Genomic DNA, 18,128 nt, shown 5'->3' with positions numbered 1-18,128 from the left:
TGCGGTAGACTTGCCGGTCGCAGATGCCAGAGAGGGAGGTATAAGCAAGCTACTAGGTAGTCAGCATATTAAGGCAACTTGACCATCTCCAGATAAGTTTTCACAAAGTTGCTTCATTCACTGCTTGTCTTTTGTTTTTCTTTTCCCTCTAAGGCCCGATTAGATGCTCACACAATCATCTCGTTGGAGTCCATGCCCTTACCCTCAGCCAGCACTCCAGCCTTTCTCAGAATCGAAACGCATCCCGACACGACCTCGGGCTTGACGCCCTCCGTCTTCGCCGGAAACCTCACAGTCTTGAGCCACTCCCTCGCATCCTCAGCCGAGTAATCCAAGTTCGCCGAGATGTACTGCACCGCCTCCTCCGGGTTCGCATTAAAGTGAGCAACCCCCTTATCCAGCTTCTCAAACAAGTCCTTGACCCGCGCATCCACGCTTCCCCCAGGAGCCGCAAGCTTGGTCGAGGCCACAATCTTCCAGCTGCTCCACGGCGTGTAAATCTCGCCCACGCGCCGGATCTCGCCGGAGTCGTAGAACCTCTTGGACGTAAAGTGCTCCCACATGAAGAAGTCGGCCGCGCCCGAGTTGACGGCGTTGCGCAGGTTCTCAAACGTGTTGAGCACGACGGTGTCGGAGTAGGGCTCCGTGCCGGGGGTCAGCCAGCCGTTGTGGTCGGCCAGGACGTAGCCCATCACGTAGCTGCCGGAGCCGATGCGGGAGACGCCGATCTTGCCGCCCCTGAGGGAGTCGACGGAGGTGATTTCGGGACGTTTGGCGCCCGTGGAGATGGCCCAGCCTATGGCATGCTTGGGTCAGAATGGTCCTCTTGACGTGGCATAGATACGTGGTGATGTATCTTGAGAAGATAAGAAGACTCACATAGAGGCGTCTCGACGTAGGTGCCCACCAGGCGATATCCGCCATCGCCCTCAACGCCCTCCTTTCCCAGCCCGGCGATCCACGCCTCTGTCAGGCCAATGCCGATGTCAATCTCGTCTGCCCGCAGAGCCGTAATCATGTGGCCGGTGCCTGAGGGAAAGGGGACCAGCGTGGCATCGAGGCCAAAGTGCTTCTGGGCAAAGTGCAGCGGGGTAGAAAAGTGCTCGGGCACGAATCCGATTCGCAGAGAGGCCATGGTGAGGGACGATGATTCTATTGTGGGAGTGTTCTGGTTTTTGGCAGATCTCTCAAGTTATGCGTTTGCAATTGCACGAGAGAGATATGAAGGTTATGGTGAAGATTTGGGAGGTTGACTGAATATCGATAGGTAGTGAGAGGTTGGCTGTGATGAGCCGGCGCTGAGTGGGGTTTATGATGCTAGGAATCGCAATGATGAAATGGCCCTCCATTGTGAAGACTGATGGCTTAGTGAGCGGCTCACTGTTGCACAAATCGACTGGTCTATCTCACTCAACAGTCCAATCCATCATTCTCCAGTATCTTTAATCGTCCTGGAAATGCTCATGAGCCCTTAGGGATCTTCTGGAATCACAGCGGGCTGCATAGGTATATATGCACATGTAAGTATAGTAGCCCAGCAGTTGAGCCCAGTCTCGGGTGCACAAACCGAGATGGCCATGTTAGTTTAGGCTAATGAGTAAAAAGGATCTCTGTTGCCACGATCCTCTCCCACAGAGGGCTGATTCCATCTCAGCTATTGATCGTTATTATAGTGCCCTAAAGCAGTAGTAGTACCTAGCCGAGCAGGGATCATGATCCTCACAAAGACGGACAGCCGGAGGCCTAGTCTGTCTATATCCGCTTTCCAAGGTTATCAATCGCCCCCATTTTTTTCACTCGGCCCCTGCTCCCCGTGCTCAACTCCAAAGACTTGTCGTTGCTCTCTTTTTTTTCTACCATGTTCCCTTGTCTATTATCTGATGTAACATAGATCAACACCAACTGTACACTCACATCTCCACAATGGCAGAAGTTCTGCTCGATATCCCCGCCGACGCGCCTCTTCTAGCCGACAGCGAGCGCCAACACGACGACTCGGACCGCCCTCATGATGCGGCTGCGCCTCCTCCCACTCTCCAGGCCGCGCGATGGCAGGTGAAATCGCCCAAGACGGCAGTGAGGCTAATCGCGTTTCTGGAGTTTCTGATCATTGGCAGCGGCATGCTGTTGATGATCCCCATCTACCGCCTCATCGAGGATACCGTCTGCCACGTCTATTACGGAGACGACTCCCTGGAAATGATTGACGAGATGAAGTGCAAGACGGACGAGGTCCAGGCGCGGATGGCGTATCTGCTTGGCTGGCTGGGGCTGTTCAACTCCATCATGAGTGCGTTGTCATCTTTTCTTTGCATACCTACTGAAATAACATTGAATGTCCTTGGCGAGAGGTTCTTTTTCTCACTCATACATACCTATATACATGTCGTTAGGCCTGCTCACCACGTTTCCGTACGGCATGCTCGCCGACAAGGTTGGCCGCAAGCCGACGATCCTGCTCGCCTATGCAGGCATGGGCCTGGCAGCCGTCTCTGGCCCGCTGATGCTCCGAGTCGCGCAACATGCTCTCCGCAAGAACCCTTACTTGCTCATGGTCACCTCGCTGCTTCTCGTGGTCGGTGGAGGTACCCCAGTTGTGCTGTCCATGCTCTATGCCATGGCTGCCGACGTCAGCTCTGAAAAGGACAAGTGAGAGAACTTGGATTATCTCCTACGATGGCTATGGTTGCAAAATGACTGACTGTGGATTACTATTATAGGGCTGCCAGCTTTCTTCAGCTTACGTTTGGTGCTACCGCCGGAGGCCTGGCTGGTCCGCTCCTCACCGGTTTCCTGATGGAGAGGCTTGGCCCCTGGATACCCGTCTTTGTCGGGTGGTCCATCTACCCTCTCATCCTTCTCCTCTTCTGCTTCATCCCGGAGACGCTCCCCATCGACAAGAAGACAAAGAGGGGCGACACCGACGTGTCCCTCAAAGCCCTCAAGCAGCAACTATCCAACAGCCTGGCTGACTTCAGAGCGGCGCTGGGCCTGTTGAAGAACCCCAGCATCCCTCTGGCCCTCCTCACCTTCTTGTTCCAGGCCGCACGATTTACAGCATACACCAGCACAATCATTCAATACGTCAGCAAGCACTTTGGATGGCGTCTCGCCGAGACAAGCTTCCTCCTTGCCCCCTTTGGCGTCCTCAACCTCACCGTGCTGGCCACCCTGCCCAAGATCTCGGAGATGCTCATGTCCCGCCGGTTCGGCTACTCTTCCTTCGGCAAGGACCTATTACTGACCCGCTACTCCACGATCCTGCTGTTTATTGGTGCGGTCATTGAGGGCTTCAGCCACAACGTCGTCTTGTTCATCATTGGTCTTTTTGTCGAAACGTTTGGCGCGGCTGCAAGTCCCTTGGCTCGAGCCACAGTCACGCACTACGTCGAGCCCGAGTTCGTGTCCAGGCTGTATGCTCTGGTCAGCACAAGCGAGATTGTTGGTTCATTCATTGGGGGGCCGGTGCTGGCGTGGTGCTTTGATGTTGGACTGCAGAGGAAGGGCGTTTGGACTGGCTTGCCGTGGTTCTACATTGCGCTGTTGTCCATGATTACTTGGATTGGACTGCTGTTTGTGCGTCCGCCGCCGGCCAAGAAGACTTTGGCTGATGACGAGAATGACGAGATGGAGCCGATGAATCCTCATGATGATTAGGTTCATAGCATATCCGCTCAACTGCAAGTGAAGCACCACAATACACAGCACATATTCAAACAGAAAGGCGTATATCAAGTGGCCCATGATGAAGCATCATTCTGTCATTATTGGGCATAATACAACCACAACCCAAGGCTTGAGAAACCCCCCAACCCCCTGCTTAGCCTGCCTTGCCTGCCTAAACCGGGGTCGGCCAACTCACTTACATACATACTTACATAGTACTATTACAAGGAGTGCGCGTCTCTTGCAGACTCGCCAAGCGAACCCGTCAGCTATGCCCAAGGCCGCGCAGCAATCACGCGGCCTCTGACGAGCTCTCGCACGAATCAACCTTGGAAACAAGCTTTTTTCACAGGGGCTCCGGATGGCGCATCTTCTCCCCCTCCCGCAGCTTTGGATTGCTAAGGATGATGCTAAGGATGATGCTACTACTAGAACCGGAGCAACGAACCGAAACTCCCAAAGAGTCACAGGCCGAGCATCGAGACTAATATGAACAGCCCACGCCTCTCGGGTACCGCTATTTGGTGCTGGAAGGATCGCGTTCAGCGTTATGACTCGATCGACTACTAGCTCAACGGGTACGATTGCCGCAACAGTCGTCAGCGCCTTGATTGCGAGATGCTCCGCTTGTTGATTGGGATCTTTTGTTAGTAGTCGGGATTCGACATTCTTAGGCGGCGAAATGCGCAGCGTCTTTCGAATTTGACGTATCAATCCCAATGGGATGTAGCATGATACTTAATTCATGCTTAAAAAGGGTTCTCGAATACTAGTCATTCTCTCCGTTATAAGACTGCAATGCTTTCTCCTTGATTCAACCTTGAAACACCTTAAATTTGTCTTCAGCCCTACGGCATTGAAACTTGTCGAGTTGTGCGGCATGGAATTACCATCATCATTGTGACATTGTTTTTTTATTTACACAAACTTGTTTGCATAATGATACGCCACCGGTCTTACAACGCCACGGCGTGTGGTGATGGCTTCTTCGGCCCGGCGGTCTGGGCCGATGGCTGTCGGGGTGGCTTTGACTTTACACGTGCGATCTCCGTCCAACAACTATTATAGGATCATCTTTCGCTATAGACAGTCGGTCTAACATTGAGTTCTCGAACAGTCTCATTCGAGGAGAGCATCCTGTCTACGCTGCCCTCCGCTCTGTTCCTCCTCTTCTCCATCCCGAGAGCCATCTACCTCCTCCGGACTCCCGACAAGGCGAAGCGTCGATCAGCCTACACCCCGAAACTCGTCCGTCTCTACCAACCCCCGGTTTTGGCCTCATCATATCTAGCAATAGCAGACAATGTCTGACAGCATCCATAGATCGCATCAAGTGCCTATGCAGGCATCCAGGTCGGCTCCCTCGCCCTCGTCGCCTCCTCCCGACACCTCAACACCAGATTCTCCCTCGCCGCCGCCATCCTCAACCTCATCGCCGCCTGCTGCATCGTCCTGCTCTCACATATTGAACACGTCAAGTCCATCCGGCCGTCCTTTCTGCTTACCTCGTACCTCTTCACATCGCTCCTCTTCGACGCCGCTCGGCTGCGGACAGAATGGCTCCTCTCTGTGAATGTCGCCTACGCGGCAGTGTTATCGACGTCGACCATCTTGAAGCTGGCCTTGCTGGTGCTGGAAAACGTCGAAAAGAGGCGCATCCTGCTGGACTCGAGCAAGGAGCAGTCGAGGGAGAGCACCAGCGGGCCCTTTAGCCGCGGCTTCTTCCTCTGGCTCAACTCGCTGCTCATCTCTGGCTGGGCCACCGTCTTGACCCTTCACGACCTTCCCGCCATTTACGAGAAGCTCTCCTCCGAGAAGCTGGCCGTCATCTTCACAAAGCGATGGGACAAGGGTATGTCATGATAAAGAGGGTTATCCCACTTGTTCCATTTCATGCATAGAACTGACTCTGGCTAGTGACTTGCGACGGACAGAAGGCGTCCCTCTTTCTCAACACCGTCTGGATCCTCAAGCTCGAACTCGTGGGCATAGTGTTCCCTCGCCTGGCTACCATTGCCTTGACTCTTGCGCAGCCTTTCCTCGTGTCTCAAGCACTGCGATTTCTCGCGATGCCCAAAGACGAACATTCTGACAATATCGGCTATGGCCTGATTGGCGCTTTTGCCTTTGTCTTTGTCGGTTCCGCTGTACGTTACTCTCAAGATTATGACACTCTCTGTGTCCCTTTCATGGCTAACTCGTGAGAACTAGATCCTGACGGCATGGTATGAGCATCTCACCTTTCGAGTCAACGCCATGATTCGTGGCGGCTTAATCGGCCTCATCTACCGCAAGATGTTGAGGCTCTCGGCAAGCGAGCTCAACGAATCTGCTGCCCTCACGCTCATGGGCAACGACATTGAGACTCTCGCCGAGCGCGCAAATGCTCTGCTGATCGAAGCGTGGGCAAACTCACTTACCGTCGGAATCGCCATATGGATGCTATACGCACAACTAGGACTCGTCTTTGTCGCCCCCATTGCCATGGCCATAAGTAGGTGCTTGACGCATTCCTCCCCTACTGGGATCACTCTTCTGATACTCATATTCTGCAGTCTCTCTTGCATTGTGTTGGTTCATTGGAAAGGTGCTTGTCAAGCGCCAGACCGTCTATCAGAAAGCAACGCAGGATCGCATCAACTTCACATCTGAAGTGCTCGGTTCTATAAAGGCCGTCAAGATGCTGGGATACTCTGAGCGTTTCACTGACCTCCTCGAGGAGAAGCGCGACAACGACCTCAGGGTTGGCAAACGCTACCGATGGATGACAGTATGGGCCAACACAGTCGGTAAGTCGACAACTTAGCCTACCCCTTTCAAGTCTTCCACTTCAGCACCGACTCACCTCTCATATCTTTGTATAGGAAACGCAAACGTCAGTCTTACCCAGGCCGCTACCTTTGGCGCATACGCCATCGTCGCCAAGCTCAGCGACAGCCAGTCCTTCTCAGCATCTCAGGCCATCACGGCGCTCTCCATCCTCAACGTCATGATCAACCCGCTCAGCAACCTTCTCTTTAACATCTCCTCTGCCTATTCTTCCCTTGGATGCTTCAAGCGCATCCAAGACTTCTTGCTGCTCAGCGAGAGGGTCGATAGCCGCGAAATATGCGCACGGCCTGGGCTCTCAACGTGGAGCGAAGGGGAGGCATCGCCGAGGAGCAGCATTGAGCTTCGCCGCCTGGAGAGTTTCAAGGACGAAGGCGCGCGGATTCATATTGATAGAGGGGACTTTGCTTGGAAAGACAAGAAGGTGCTGAGCAACATTAGCGTCTCCTTTTCACAGGCACGGTCAGGATCCCTCACCATCATCGTCGGTCCAATCGGCTCCGGCAAGTCCAGTTTGCTAAAGGCCATCCTCGGCGAGACTCGCTCGACAGGGGGAAAGCTGTCGCTCTCAACGCCCAGCGTCGCCTTCTGTGATCAGACGCCCTGGGTAATGAACGCCACAATCCGGGACAACATCGTGGCCGAGTCTGGGCACTTTGAGGACAAGTGGTTCGACACGGTTATTGAGGCTTGTGACTTGGCCCAAGACTTTTCCCGCCTGCCGGATGGCGTTGAGACCGTCGTGGGCGATAAGGGAGTCAAGTTAAGCGGAGGCCAGAAACAGAGACTGGTAGGAGCTTCTCCTTTTTGGCTGTAGCTAGAGTGATGATCTGACTCCTGGCAGGCAATCGCCCGTGCTGTTTACGCGCGGAAGCCCGTAGCCATCTTCGACGACGTCTTCAGTGCCCTCGACAAGGCAACCGAGCGCATCGTCTTTGCGCGTGTCTTTGGTAAAGACGGACTTCTCCGACGCAGCGGCACGACTGTGATTCTCGCCACTCATTCCGGTAAGTCTGGTACCACTACTCCTTGGCAACGATGAGAAGTAAGTCCTCTAATTGGTATCGCTGTGTAGTCCATCTGTTGCCCAGTGCCGATCACATCATCGCCTTGGGCACTGACGGCCAAGTCGTCGAGCAAGGATCCTTTGCAAAACTCCAAGAAACGGGAAAATACATCCAAAGCCTCGACATCACAGACCCCGATTCCGAAAGCGACGATGAGACGACCTCGGAGCAGGACGCGATCGAGGAGACTAAGAAACCTAGTGAATGCCAGCCTGACGTGAAAGAAGAGGATCGAGAAAGGGGGCAGCAACAGACAGTGTCGAGCGACCGCAGCACCTTCAAGTACTACTTTTCTGCAATGCAGCCCCTGAGCTTGGCTATAGGCGGTGCATATATCGGCGGACAAGCTTTCTGCTCGGCTTTCAGATGTAAGCGACAGGCCTTAAACCTGTCCAGCTTGTCTCGATTCCATGCTAACATTTGTCGTAGCTGTTTGGCTTACGTGGTGGGGAGACGGCCGAGGACGCTCAAGCAACGATGTCGGATACTGGCTGAGCATCTTTACCCTCCTGGCGGTCATAGAGGCTACTCTGATATCTCTGGCAATCATGTAAGTCGGGCCTCAACTGTTTATGAATAAGAACGAACTTGAAGAACTAACAACCAACTCAGACACTTCTTGTTGATCATCGGGCCTACCGTCGGCAAAAAGTTTCACACCAGAATCTTGAACGCAGTCATGAGGTGAGCCTTTGAGGCTTCTAGTATCTACGAATACTTGACTGACATGAGCACCAGGGCCCCCATGTCATTTCTTTCCAACTCAGAGACTGGCTCGCTCGTCAACAGGCATGTCCTCTTTTCCGAGCTTTCTTTATCCTGTAATATCTCGCTTTCATCTAACAAACGGCCCTCGATCGAATAGATTCAGTCAAGACTTGCGTCTGGTGGACATCGACCTCCCCGTGGCCCTCGCCATATTCCTCTTTGGTAATTACATCTCCTCCAACTACATTCTCACTGATTTGAACTTTGTGGAAGACTGACGGCAATAACCACACAGACATCACAATCTGCATAGGCGTCACCGGCCTCGCCGTCGGAGCAGTCAGCTACTTCGCCGCATCCCTCCCCTTCGTCATCACCATCCTCCTCATGATCCAACGCTTCTACGTCCGAACCTCCAAGCAACTCCGCATCCTAGAGTAAGTCCGCCCACCCGACCCTCGTCCATCGACAACATCTCATCTCATCTCTCTCTCTCCCCCCCATCAACACAACCCAAGCAACCCAAACTCACCAACCTCTCTCTTCCCCCCACAGAATCGAGCACAAAGCCCCCCTATACTCCCACTTCCTCGAATCCATCAGCGGCCTCGCCACCATCCGCGCCTTCGGCTGGACCCATCCCTACTCGAGAAAGAACCTCGCCCTCCTCGACAGCGCCCAGAAGCCGTCGTACCTGCTCAACTGCATCCAGCGCTGGCTCACCCTCGTCCTGGACCTCGTCGTCGCCGTCCTCACCGTCCTGCTCGTCGTCTTCGCCGTCGTCCTCAGGGGCAAGCTCAATCCTTCGCTGCTCGGCGTCGCGCTCGTCAACATGATGAATCTGGGGCTCAATCTCAAGGGCATCATCCTCGCGTGGTCGCAGCTGGAGACTTCCCTGGGGGCGGTCACGCGCATCAAGAACTTTGAAGAAACTACACCTTCGGAACTGCTCCCCGAGGAAAACTACGTGCCTCCTGAAGAATGGCCTTCACGGGGGTCTATTGACTTTGTCAGTCTATCCGTACAATACGAGTGCGTAATCCTCTTTCCTCCTCCTCCTCCTCCTCCTCCTCATATTCCAGAAGAAAAATCATGACAACTAAACCCACGTCTCCATCTCAAACAGCTCAACCTCCCACCCCGTCCTCACCAACATCACCCTCTCCATCCCCCCCTCCCAAAGACTCGGCCTCGTCGGCCGCAGCGGCAGCGGCAAGAGCTCCCTCATCCAAGCCCTCTTCCGCATGGCCAACACCCCCTCGGGCGCCATCCTCCTCGACGGCATCGACATATCCAGCATCCCCAAGCCCCTCGTCCGCCAGCGCCTCAGCTGCCTCACCCAGGACCCCTTCTTCTTCACCAACACGATCCGCTTCAACGCCGACCCGCTGGGCGCGCATGCCGACGAGGACATTGTGAGCGCGCTCAAGAGGGCGGCGATTTGGGACGTCATTCGGGCAAAGGTCGAGAAGGGGAAAGATCCGCTTGACGAGAGGATCGACGAGACTTTCTTTTCGCATGGGCAGCGGCAGCTGTTTTGTTTGGGCAGGGCGCTTTTGAAGAAGAGCAGTATCCTGATTCTTGATGAGCCTACTAGCAAGTACGTTTCTCCTTACTCCTCCATCACTACACTCTACCCACCTTTGTGTAAAGTGAAAATGAGGGTTAAAGAAGTTAATCATATATAACAGCATCGACAATCAAACCGACGCCCAAATCCAGCGCGTTATCAAATCCGAGTTCAAGGACCGCACAGTCATCATGATTGCCCACCGTCTCGACTCGCTACTCGATTTTGATACCATTGCCGTGCTCGAGGAAGGGTCGCTGGTCGAGGTTGGTGCTCCAAAGGAGTTGCTCATGAAGGGGGGTCCGTTTGCGAGGCTTTACGCTTCTGACAAGACGAATAAGAAGAGGAGTTTAGACGATATTTCACGAGAGTAGCCTTGCTGTTTGCATGATATACGAAGTTTACGAGTAATTAGCATGAATGATGGAAATTAAGGTCACTGGATCACGATGACTTTAGAAGCCCATATTAATGGATAGACATGAATAAAAACGCCGCATCAAAATTATACAAGTTCTATGTCGAAGGCGATATTTGAGCTATCCACCCAGGGTACATGACCATCAAATTATCTACACAACCCAGGTACGCCTTGCTATTGCAATATGCTATATTAAATCACCAATATTCGACAAATCCTCCTCTTGGCATTAACATTGATATCATCGCAACATATACGTGAGATCAGGAATTTCTCCCAACAGCCTGGCCACCGTGTCCTCATCCTCCGCGCTCAAATTAGGCCCTTGCGCCGGCTGAATAAACGACACACTGGCCGACCCGTCATGCCCATGCCGAGGCGTCACAGGTTGAGCAACCTGGGGCGGCGTCAATGGCCTCGAGAGCGGGCTAGAGAATGTTGGTGTAGAGGGCGTCTTGGGCCCTCGCTTAAAGGGCTTGCTGAGCGCTTGCCCCAGGTGCCATGAGAACGGCCGCTTGCTCGGAGCCTTTTCAGTTTTTGGTGGCATCAGCTTCGGGCTTTCGACTACAGTATCGAACTGGAAAGCAGATTGAGGAGGAGGAGGAACGCTGTGGCGTTTGCTCGCGGTTTCTTCGTCCTCGGTGAATGATGTCGTAGTCGTCGGCGTGGCAGTCATCATCTCGCCCCAGTCGTCGTCCTCCTCGTCTTGCTGTATGCTGTAAGTGGGCGGGATGTGGATGGGCGCCGGGATATGTGCCCGAGCGGTATGTGGAGGAGGCGGCGCAAGAGACAGCGACTGTAGAGCCGGGTCGGCCTTGATGTCTTTGTGTGATGACACCCCTCGTGCATCTTCTTGCGGGACCTCATTGGCAAGGGGATGCTTAGAAACCGCTGGTGATGATGGGACGCTGCTGTTCCAACCGAATGATGACGCAGTGGGCGATGCGGCTGCCGAGTGCACCGTCATGGATGAATTCCTCGAATGCCTTCCCAGGAACTCTCCGATTTCCACCGGCGGCGCTGACGAGTTCCAGTTGAACATGGCCGCACCCGAGCCGCCAAGGCGTCTGCCGAGGACCACGCGGCCGGTGATGGAGTCTTCTTCCATCCACCTCCTCACCGTCTGAGTAGTCTGTTCTCGAATGTGAGACCCGGCCCAGCTTACTCGCACGTAGTTGTCATCATCTCCCATGTCGTGCTTCCGTATTGACCCAAAGCGGGAAATGAGGTACCATGCCCTGCGCTCGCTGCCTGAAGCAAACGTGTCGTCGATGATGACATCTGGCACCAGTTCTGGTTGAGTTGTGATGGGTGGCGTGTTGGGGAATAAGTCGTCGAGTAGCGTAAGATCGATAGGAAAGTGAATGCCCGGTTTGTTTGATGCCCGCGAGGAAGCATGTTCCATAGTCTCAGGGAGCGTGGGAGCTGGTACTCCCAAGCCATCGACTACACTCACAGCTGGCGCTTTGGACACTTTAACCTCCGATTCTTGCTGCCAGGCCTCAGACTCGGCAGCAAGTTCAGCCTCAGTTGGCAAGGAAGGCTGGCTTATTTCGGGTTCTGTTACGACTGCCACATCTTCAGCAGCAATCTTGACTGCTTCGATGGCAGCAAAGGATGGGGGTTGGTCGTCCACCTCGAACTTTCCCGGCGATACAGTCGCTTCCTCTTCTCTGGCAGACTCATCAGCTGCCGTAGGAAAGCTCTGTTTCTCCTCTACACAGACAGCATCAAGTACTGGCACTCCAGCGTCAAGAGCAAAGTCTGGCTGTTCGAGCTGAATAGCCGGGATCCCTGCATCGATAGCCGGCGCTTCCGGCGCGGCTCCCGCAGCCCATGTGCCGTCCGCATCATCATCCCACGACGGCACCACGAGAGGCGTGTCAATCTTCAGCTCGTTCCCTCTCTGCAGACCCTGCCCTTCTCCAAGACTGATTGCAGAATCTACAGCTCGATCGTCACCCGACGTCTCCGAAGCTCTCCTTTCCCTAGGCTCCCGCTCTCCGTCCTCCAGCGCCGCCGTGTCCAGTCGTTTCAAAGCCACCTCTTTCCAAGGATCCGGCGACAGCGACCTCACCGAAGGCGCGGCAACCTGCAGCGGCTTCAGCCCAGGACTCCTCCCCCACCCGGGACTCTCCTTGCCGCTGCCGCTGCCACCGCCCTCGGAAGCCGCACCGCCATTCCACCCGCCCCAGGCCTCGTCATCCTCCCACCCGGCCGGTGACCGCGATCGCGACGGCGCCGGCGAGCGAGAGCCGCGTCGAGGGAAGAGGTGGTCGGCGGAAAAGTGCGCGGTCTGGGGCGCGGCTGGGAGCTCGATCTTGGCCGGAGAGTCTACAGCCCACGGCGAACCCCACGGATCTTCCATTCCGGGCGACTGCGCATGTCGCGCGGACGGCGATTGAGCGATTGTGATGTTCGGTGCGAGGCGAGGATCCTGTTATTGCGAGCTCGTCATAAGCTGGATCGTCGCGACATTGCAATCTCTGTGCAATTGCGGGCGGTCGTTCAATCTCGCTTCTCCTGGAACGACGGGTTGCTGTCCCTTTCTTCAGGATGAAAGGACCGAAGACTCAGGAGGTTGTTGGATAGATGATGACGCAATCGAATAGGGCGGAAGTTGATGCAGAAGGCTTTAAAAAGTCCAATAAGATTATTGCCTCGTCACCTCATTGTGCAAGAAGCCGTGCGTGCTGTTTCGGTTGGAGCAATGCTAGAGGGTTGCAGGAGAAGAGAGAAGAGAAGTGAAGCAGAAGCTGGAAAGGATCGGTCAAGCGCAATGAATCGAGTCTGGCGTCTGCATGTGCTTAGCGCACCGCACGGACAGGGGCGTCTGGGGATCTGCCTTGGCGAATTGCTTGATATGTGTTTTGCAAGCCCCGCGATTTCGTGGATCCTCTATGCGTGCCGAATAAGGTACCACCTACTACTGCCTTTAGATCAGACGTACCTAGGTAGGTGAGATTACACAAAAGGGAATCTATGGATGCTTGCAGATGACAAGGAATCATGCCCAGCACGGCAATTCACCAGCGAGGGCTGAAAGGTGGCATGAACGCCATTGTGTAGCGCTCAAAGTCAACTTGTTGCCCGGCTGGCTACATGTACTCTCGAGATGCAACATGTGCCGACTATGGCATCAAAAAAATCTAATATACACAATCTCCAGCTATGCGAATCAGTCCCAGCCCAAAGCTCACAATCAGAGCTGGGGAAAATCCCCAGGACAACCGGAATGACCTGTCATCGTCCAAAGAACGCCATGCTAAGCTGATTTTCGTCAATCGTAACGGCAAAAGATATGACCAGCGAGACCCTCCCAAAACCAGAGTACCTCACAGTGTTATCTCATGGCCGGGTTTCAACTCCCATTCCTTGGTTCGACCGGTGCCCTTCTTTTCCGCGACGTGCTCAATTGTGTTTTTGACTTCCAGCCGTGAGGCTTGATCCTTGAACTGATGAAAGATGAAATCGACGATGCCGACTTTGGAGAGAGCCTTGTTGTCCAAGATGGCCTTCTTGACGTCATTCAGAAGCTCAGGCTTGACAAGCTTGCCTGGCGCTGAGCTGGATCCAGCAGCGCCTCCCAACGCGGCAAAGGCGTTTGCAGGAGCAGATGGGGGAAGCTTGGCATCATCCTCGGCTTTGACTGCCTTTGGCGCTTTGCCCTTGGCAGCCTTGACAGGCTCGGGTTCCCAGTACTTGGTGGAAAAGGGGTCAATGCCCCATGGCTGATCAAGTCCTTCTAGAAAGCGGGTTAGCCGAGTCTCGAATAAGCTCACATACAGACTTTTGGAATCTCACCATGGATAAACTCCATCTTGTTGTCGCTCAAGGTCAAGATTGAGACTTTGCGGTTCTGGTTCTCAAAGCAAGGGCCCGTAATGTCCGGCTTCAGGGTGTCGGCAAACACTCTCCTAGAGAGTCCGACATCCTCGGAATCATCAAGGAACCCGTCCATGTCGTCTTCATCATCCAGCTCCTCTTCCTCATCCTCAAGATCAAGATCCTCGCCCTCTTCCTCGTCCTGCCACTCGGCCTCCGAGTCGTAATCGTAGTCGAGCGGTAGTCGACGGGACATGGACCTTCTCGCGAGTTTCTGCATGTTTCCTTTGCCGAGTACGAAGGGCTTGAAAGTGATGGTGCCGTAATAGGGCGGACGCACATCTTGAGAAAAGGCAATCACTTTCAGAGGAATCTTCTTGAGACCCGCCTGGACCTCTGTGTAGATCCTGCTAGAATCTGCACTGCCCATAGTCACTGAATCTTGTGTAGCCTTGTAGGCCATCTCCATGAGGTGACGGACCGGTTGGTGTAATTTGCCACGGCGAGCGGGGAGAGCCGAAAGGGAGAAGGCGCTCAAAGGGTCGAACTTGGGCGGAGCATCTTCGCTGGGCTGGTTCGCGATATAGTCGTCCAGGTTCTTGGATTTCATTGCCCGGGTCGCTTCATCCATCAGGGATATCGCTGGTGCCAGTTGAGTGTTGTCTTTGACAAAGAATGGCTGGAACATCTTTGAGTATTCCGACACTGTTGGCTTCTCCTTGGCCGCTGATGAATTGGCCTTTGCGGGGCTATTCTCTCTCGTCGCCTCTTCTCCGTCGGTGTGCTTGGGCATGCTGGGGATTTTGAAAAAGCTGCCGAGGGTCTTCTGACTTCTAGCCTTTCGCTCCAATTCCTCCTCCTTCTTTCTCTTCTTTTCGGCCTTGACCCGATCCTCTTCTTCTTTCAATTTTCGTTTCTCTTCCTTTTCTTTTGCTCGCGCCGCTTTCTCTTCCTCTTTCTTTGCCTTTTCCATCGCCTTTTCCGCAGCCTGCTCCTCGCGTTCTTTCTTTTTCTCGGCAAGTTCCTTATCGCGCATCTCCTTCTCTGCCGCTGTGAGGCGTTTTCGCTTGGCTGGAGGATTCATGTCTGAGGCGGGGTTTGAGTCTGGTACAGCCGCTCCCGAGGATCCTTGGGTCTCAGGCGCTTTTGACGGTGAAGATGGCAGTGGCAGATCGCTCTCTGCGTCTGGGCGGCCAGGCGATGATAATGGGGAAGAGAGGGGTGCTGGGAGATGTCAGCGATTGGTCCTTTTTTTTCCTCTCTTAGAGTGCAGCAGTTGTTGTGTGCTCACAATCATGGTCCGGCTCTTGAATGTCCACAGGCGAGATGTTCTTAGCATCCTCCACGGGATCAATCTTTGCCGATTCCGCGGCAAACTCGTTGTGCGTCCTCTTTCGACCCGAGGATTCGAGGTCTCTTGCATTGTGTGAGACCTCGAGCAGAGGCATTGTCGCTGCTATCGTAATTAAGATGAGTATAACTTGCACTGCATGGCATTAGAGACTGTTTCTAGCAGTAGCGGGAGCCCTGACGTTGCTTTCCATTTGCATGCAGATAAAGGAGAGGGGCACGTTCAATCGGAGGCAGGGAAGTGGATCTTACCTATTGAGCGAAGCAGCACACGGACAGAGAAAGTGAGAGACAGAGGACAAAATGGCTTCAATCGGTCTTTTGGAAAATGGAGAGGAAATTCGACGACAAGACGCTTGCAATGAGGGAGATGACAGGGCAGTGCTTTCGAGGTTGGGGGTGTGTTGTACAGAATTGGATGGTTAGTGGGAGTCGCGATTGCTCAAGTCGCGTTAATTTGGCGCTTCCCACTTTGACGCGTTAATCGGTGTGGGGAGGAAGGAGCGAGCTGCCACGGCTAATCGCCGGGATTACTAACGACGAGCTTACACATCTTCATGGAAGCCAGTCTCTTACGGCGTTGAACATACATAGGTATGATAAGCACAGGACTGGACAACTTAGGCGCCAGGAGAATGGAATCTCTGTGTCCAATCTGTACAATGTAAGCGGAATTACACTGAGCTCTCAAGATGCATGTTCACAAGGTAGCAATTGCGAGGTTTTGCTTCAGTTGAGACGAAATTTCTTATTATGCAACCAAACCTGAATCATGGAACCTCCCGCGGTAGGTACAGAGAGCTCACAGGCTGTCGTTTAGGATAGAAACTCGAAATACCTCCTCAACTCCAATATAATGCAAAGCAGGACGGATCATGCTATTGAATCATATCAGCGTATGTTGAATCCCGCCGTCTGTCTGCAAGTCGGCCCAGAGAGCTCAAGATTCGCCAAGGCATCATTATGCGACGGCTCAAGCAGATCAATGACGACAGATGTGCCAAGCTGATTCATGCAAACAAGAGCACACTCCGACGTTTCAGAATACATCCCACACATGCCCGGATACAGTTGTCAGTGAAATTCACCCGCCGGGAAAAGAAGATTACAGATTATCCATTACGTCATATTATCTTGTTTTTCCAACTGCCCTCACGGGGGCACATCGACTGTAAGTAGTACTTTTCTCCCAATTCCATTCCAATCAGCGGGCTCGCTCAACCAGCAAGCTCAATTCCAGAAGCGAAGGTGTAATGTAGTACAAAGTAAACAAAAGTACGAGGCGTACTAGAAAGAAAGAGCCCATGTTGGCGACAGCGCCTCCAGCCTTGCCCAAAGCGATAAAAACATATCCAAACGCCTAACAATGCAGGTAGACCAGATTCGAGAGAGGGCGGATAGGGAAAAATAAAAGAACAAGTGCGCTCGAGCGATCGGAAAGTTTGTCGTTTACAGTGGCGACGATGGTGTTCGAGGTTGATTCGAGGTAACGAATGGCGGGCAGATGAGATGGCGTCGTGTGTCGTCGCGTAGCAATGTTGAGAGGTATAGGCGAAAGTATGTCAGAAAGTATGCGAGATGATGATGTTCAATCGGGGTTGGCGATGTAGAGGCGCTGGGACGTGAGGGTAGCTGTTCGCTCGTCGACGCTTCCTCGCCTCTTGAGCTCCTCGGGAGACTTGACGCTCTTTTCTCTCGTCAGGGCGGAGTGCATCAGTGACTTGCTCGCAAGTCTGGGGGGCGCTCCCAGTTCGCCCACGTTGTCTGCGCGCTCAGCGCTGCTTCCACTGTGCGTGCTCTGGGCTGTGCCGCTGGCGCCGTCGTCAGTAACTGGCGTACTGTCCTCCGGCTGCTCGACCAAGCTGCCCGCCCTCTCGGGCGTGTCTCCAGGACTCCATCGCCTGCCGCTCTGAGAGCCGGTCCCGGTCACAGTGCCTCCGGAGGCCCTGTAGGAAACGTTGCGGCGGCTGCTGCTGCCTATGCTGCTGCGTCCGCTGCTTCCCGTCCGGCGGTGGTGCGAACGCGATGCGAAATCTTCCTCCCCGCTGCTCTCGCCCTCGACTTCGGTGGCGCTCAGGCGCATGGGCACTCCTCCGACGCCCACGTGATTTTCGTTGGCATAGCCTACAACAGGTGTCTTGCCGTGATGCCGAATCTTGGCAGCGACCTTTGTTGTTGCGCTTATGCCCGTGCTCGTGCGGCCACCTGACGAGGAACCAGCTGAGCCACTTGCTCGGTTTCCCCCGCTGACCTCCAAGTTGGCGCGCATCTTGGCAGCCCGCTGCTGGGCGACCAACCGGGGGTCCTCATACTGGGCGCGATCGCACCAGACCGTGGCCTTTTGCTTCCGCAAGAGGGCCACATAGCCCGACGCCTGGGGCTGTCCAAAGGAGCGGTTGGAGATGGAGCGTCGCAGATCCGAGTTGGACGATGTTCGGTACGCGGCGGCCGGCTGAGCGCTCGAGTTGCTGAAGGTGCTCACGGAGGGCGATCGCCGATTCAACTGTTGGGTCGACATTTGGTGCGACAAAAGCATGGGCGGGGGATGCTGCTGTTGCGGTGGGAAGACGGTGGACGACGTTGTCCGCGTGCGGGAGTGGCTGTATATGCTGCCAGGGTCCATTTTCCTGCCCGGCGAGCAGTGGCCAGAGGCAAGCTCTTCCCTTGGCTCGGGCGAGACCGGGAAGAGGCT

General features: G+C 54.3%; 7 protein-coding genes across 7 annotated transcripts; 3 read left to right on the top strand and 4 right to left on the bottom strand.

The window, feature by feature from the left end:
- Positions 1 to 122: 122 nt before the first annotated feature.
- TRIREDRAFT_47134 (uncharacterized protein) lies at positions 123 to 1,141 on the bottom strand. The gene is made up of 2 exons (XM_006964362.1): positions 880 to 1,141; positions 123 to 796 (listed from the first exon to the last, which is right to left on the bottom strand). Exons 1-2 carry the CDS (start codon positions 1,133 to 1,135, stop codon positions 168 to 170), a joined length of 885 nt encoding a protein of 294 aa, XP_006964424.1. The 5' UTR covers positions 1,136 to 1,141; the 3' UTR covers positions 123 to 167.
- Positions 1,142 to 1,923: 782 nt separating this feature from the next.
- TRIREDRAFT_59796 (uncharacterized protein) lies at positions 1,924 to 3,657 on the top strand (the record flags this gene model as incomplete). Its single annotated transcript, XM_006964575.1, has 3 exons — positions 1,924 to 2,290; positions 2,394 to 2,649; positions 2,721 to 3,657. 3 exons carry the CDS (start codon positions 1,924 to 1,926, stop codon positions 3,655 to 3,657), a joined length of 1,560 nt encoding a protein of 519 aa, XP_006964637.1.
- A 948-nt stretch (positions 3,658 to 4,605) lies between these two features.
- TRIREDRAFT_60116 (uncharacterized protein) lies at positions 4,606 to 10,214 on the top strand (the record flags this gene model as incomplete). Its single annotated transcript, XM_006964574.1, has 16 exons — positions 4,606 to 4,705; positions 4,784 to 4,914; positions 4,990 to 5,518; positions 5,584 to 5,813; positions 5,878 to 6,160; positions 6,222 to 6,455; positions 6,531 to 7,285; positions 7,340 to 7,502; positions 7,571 to 7,930; positions 7,992 to 8,112; positions 8,175 to 8,246; positions 8,428 to 8,492; positions 8,566 to 8,707; positions 8,826 to 9,302; positions 9,397 to 9,870; positions 9,962 to 10,214. The coding sequence occupies 16 exons, from the start codon at positions 4,606 to 4,608 to the stop codon at positions 10,212 to 10,214; spliced, it is 4,389 nt and encodes a 1,462-aa protein (XP_006964636.1).
- Positions 10,215 to 10,502: 288 nt separating this feature from the next.
- TRIREDRAFT_121304 (uncharacterized protein) lies at positions 10,503 to 12,629 on the bottom strand (the record flags this gene model as incomplete). The annotated part of the gene is made up of 1 exon (XM_006964392.1): positions 10,503 to 12,629. The coding sequence occupies one exon, from the start codon at positions 12,627 to 12,629 to the stop codon at positions 10,503 to 10,505; it is 2,127 nt and encodes a 708-aa protein (XP_006964454.1).
- Positions 12,630 to 13,596: 967 nt separating this feature from the next.
- Positions 13,597 to 15,534, bottom strand: TRIREDRAFT_106237 (uncharacterized protein; the record flags this gene model as incomplete). The annotated part of the gene is made up of 3 exons (XM_006964391.1): positions 13,597 to 13,844; positions 14,066 to 15,310; positions 15,378 to 15,534. 3 exons carry the CDS (start codon positions 15,532 to 15,534, stop codon positions 13,597 to 13,599), a joined length of 1,650 nt encoding a protein of 549 aa, XP_006964453.1.
- A 205-nt stretch (positions 15,535 to 15,739) lies between these two features.
- On the top strand, positions 15,740 to 16,837 carry TRIREDRAFT_106236 (uncharacterized protein; the record flags this gene model as incomplete). Its single annotated transcript, XM_006964573.1, has 4 exons — positions 15,740 to 15,835; positions 16,061 to 16,100; positions 16,332 to 16,607; positions 16,809 to 16,837. The coding sequence occupies 4 exons, from the start codon at positions 15,740 to 15,742 to the stop codon at positions 16,835 to 16,837; spliced, it is 441 nt and encodes a 146-aa protein (XP_006964635.1).
- Positions 16,838 to 17,024: 187 nt separating this feature from the next.
- TRIREDRAFT_59833 (uncharacterized protein) lies at positions 17,025 to 17,972 on the bottom strand (the record flags this gene model as incomplete). The annotated part of the gene is made up of 1 exon (XM_006964390.1): positions 17,025 to 17,972. One exon carries the CDS (start codon positions 17,970 to 17,972, stop codon positions 17,025 to 17,027), a length of 948 nt encoding a protein of 315 aa, XP_006964452.1.
- Between the last annotated feature and the right edge of the window lie 156 nt (positions 17,973 to 18,128).

This window comes from Trichoderma reesei, assembly GCF_000167675.1.
Source record: "Trichoderma reesei QM6a unplaced genomic scaffold TRIREscaffold_7, whole genome shotgun sequence".
NCBI classification, from domain to species: Eukaryota; Fungi; Ascomycota; class Sordariomycetes; order Hypocreales; family Hypocreaceae; genus Trichoderma; species Trichoderma reesei.
This window is presented reverse-complemented; position numbering and strand designations above follow the sequence as displayed.

Coding starts and splice junctions, on each gene's coding strand:
- TRIREDRAFT_47134 (XM_006964362.1), bottom strand. CDS start 1,135: ATGGCCTCTCTGCGAATCGGATTCGTGCCCGAGCACTTTTCTACCCCG. Junction 797..879: donor CTACGTCGAGACGCCTCTAT/GTGAGTCTTCTT, acceptor AGCATGCCATAG/GCTGGGCCATCTCCACGGGC.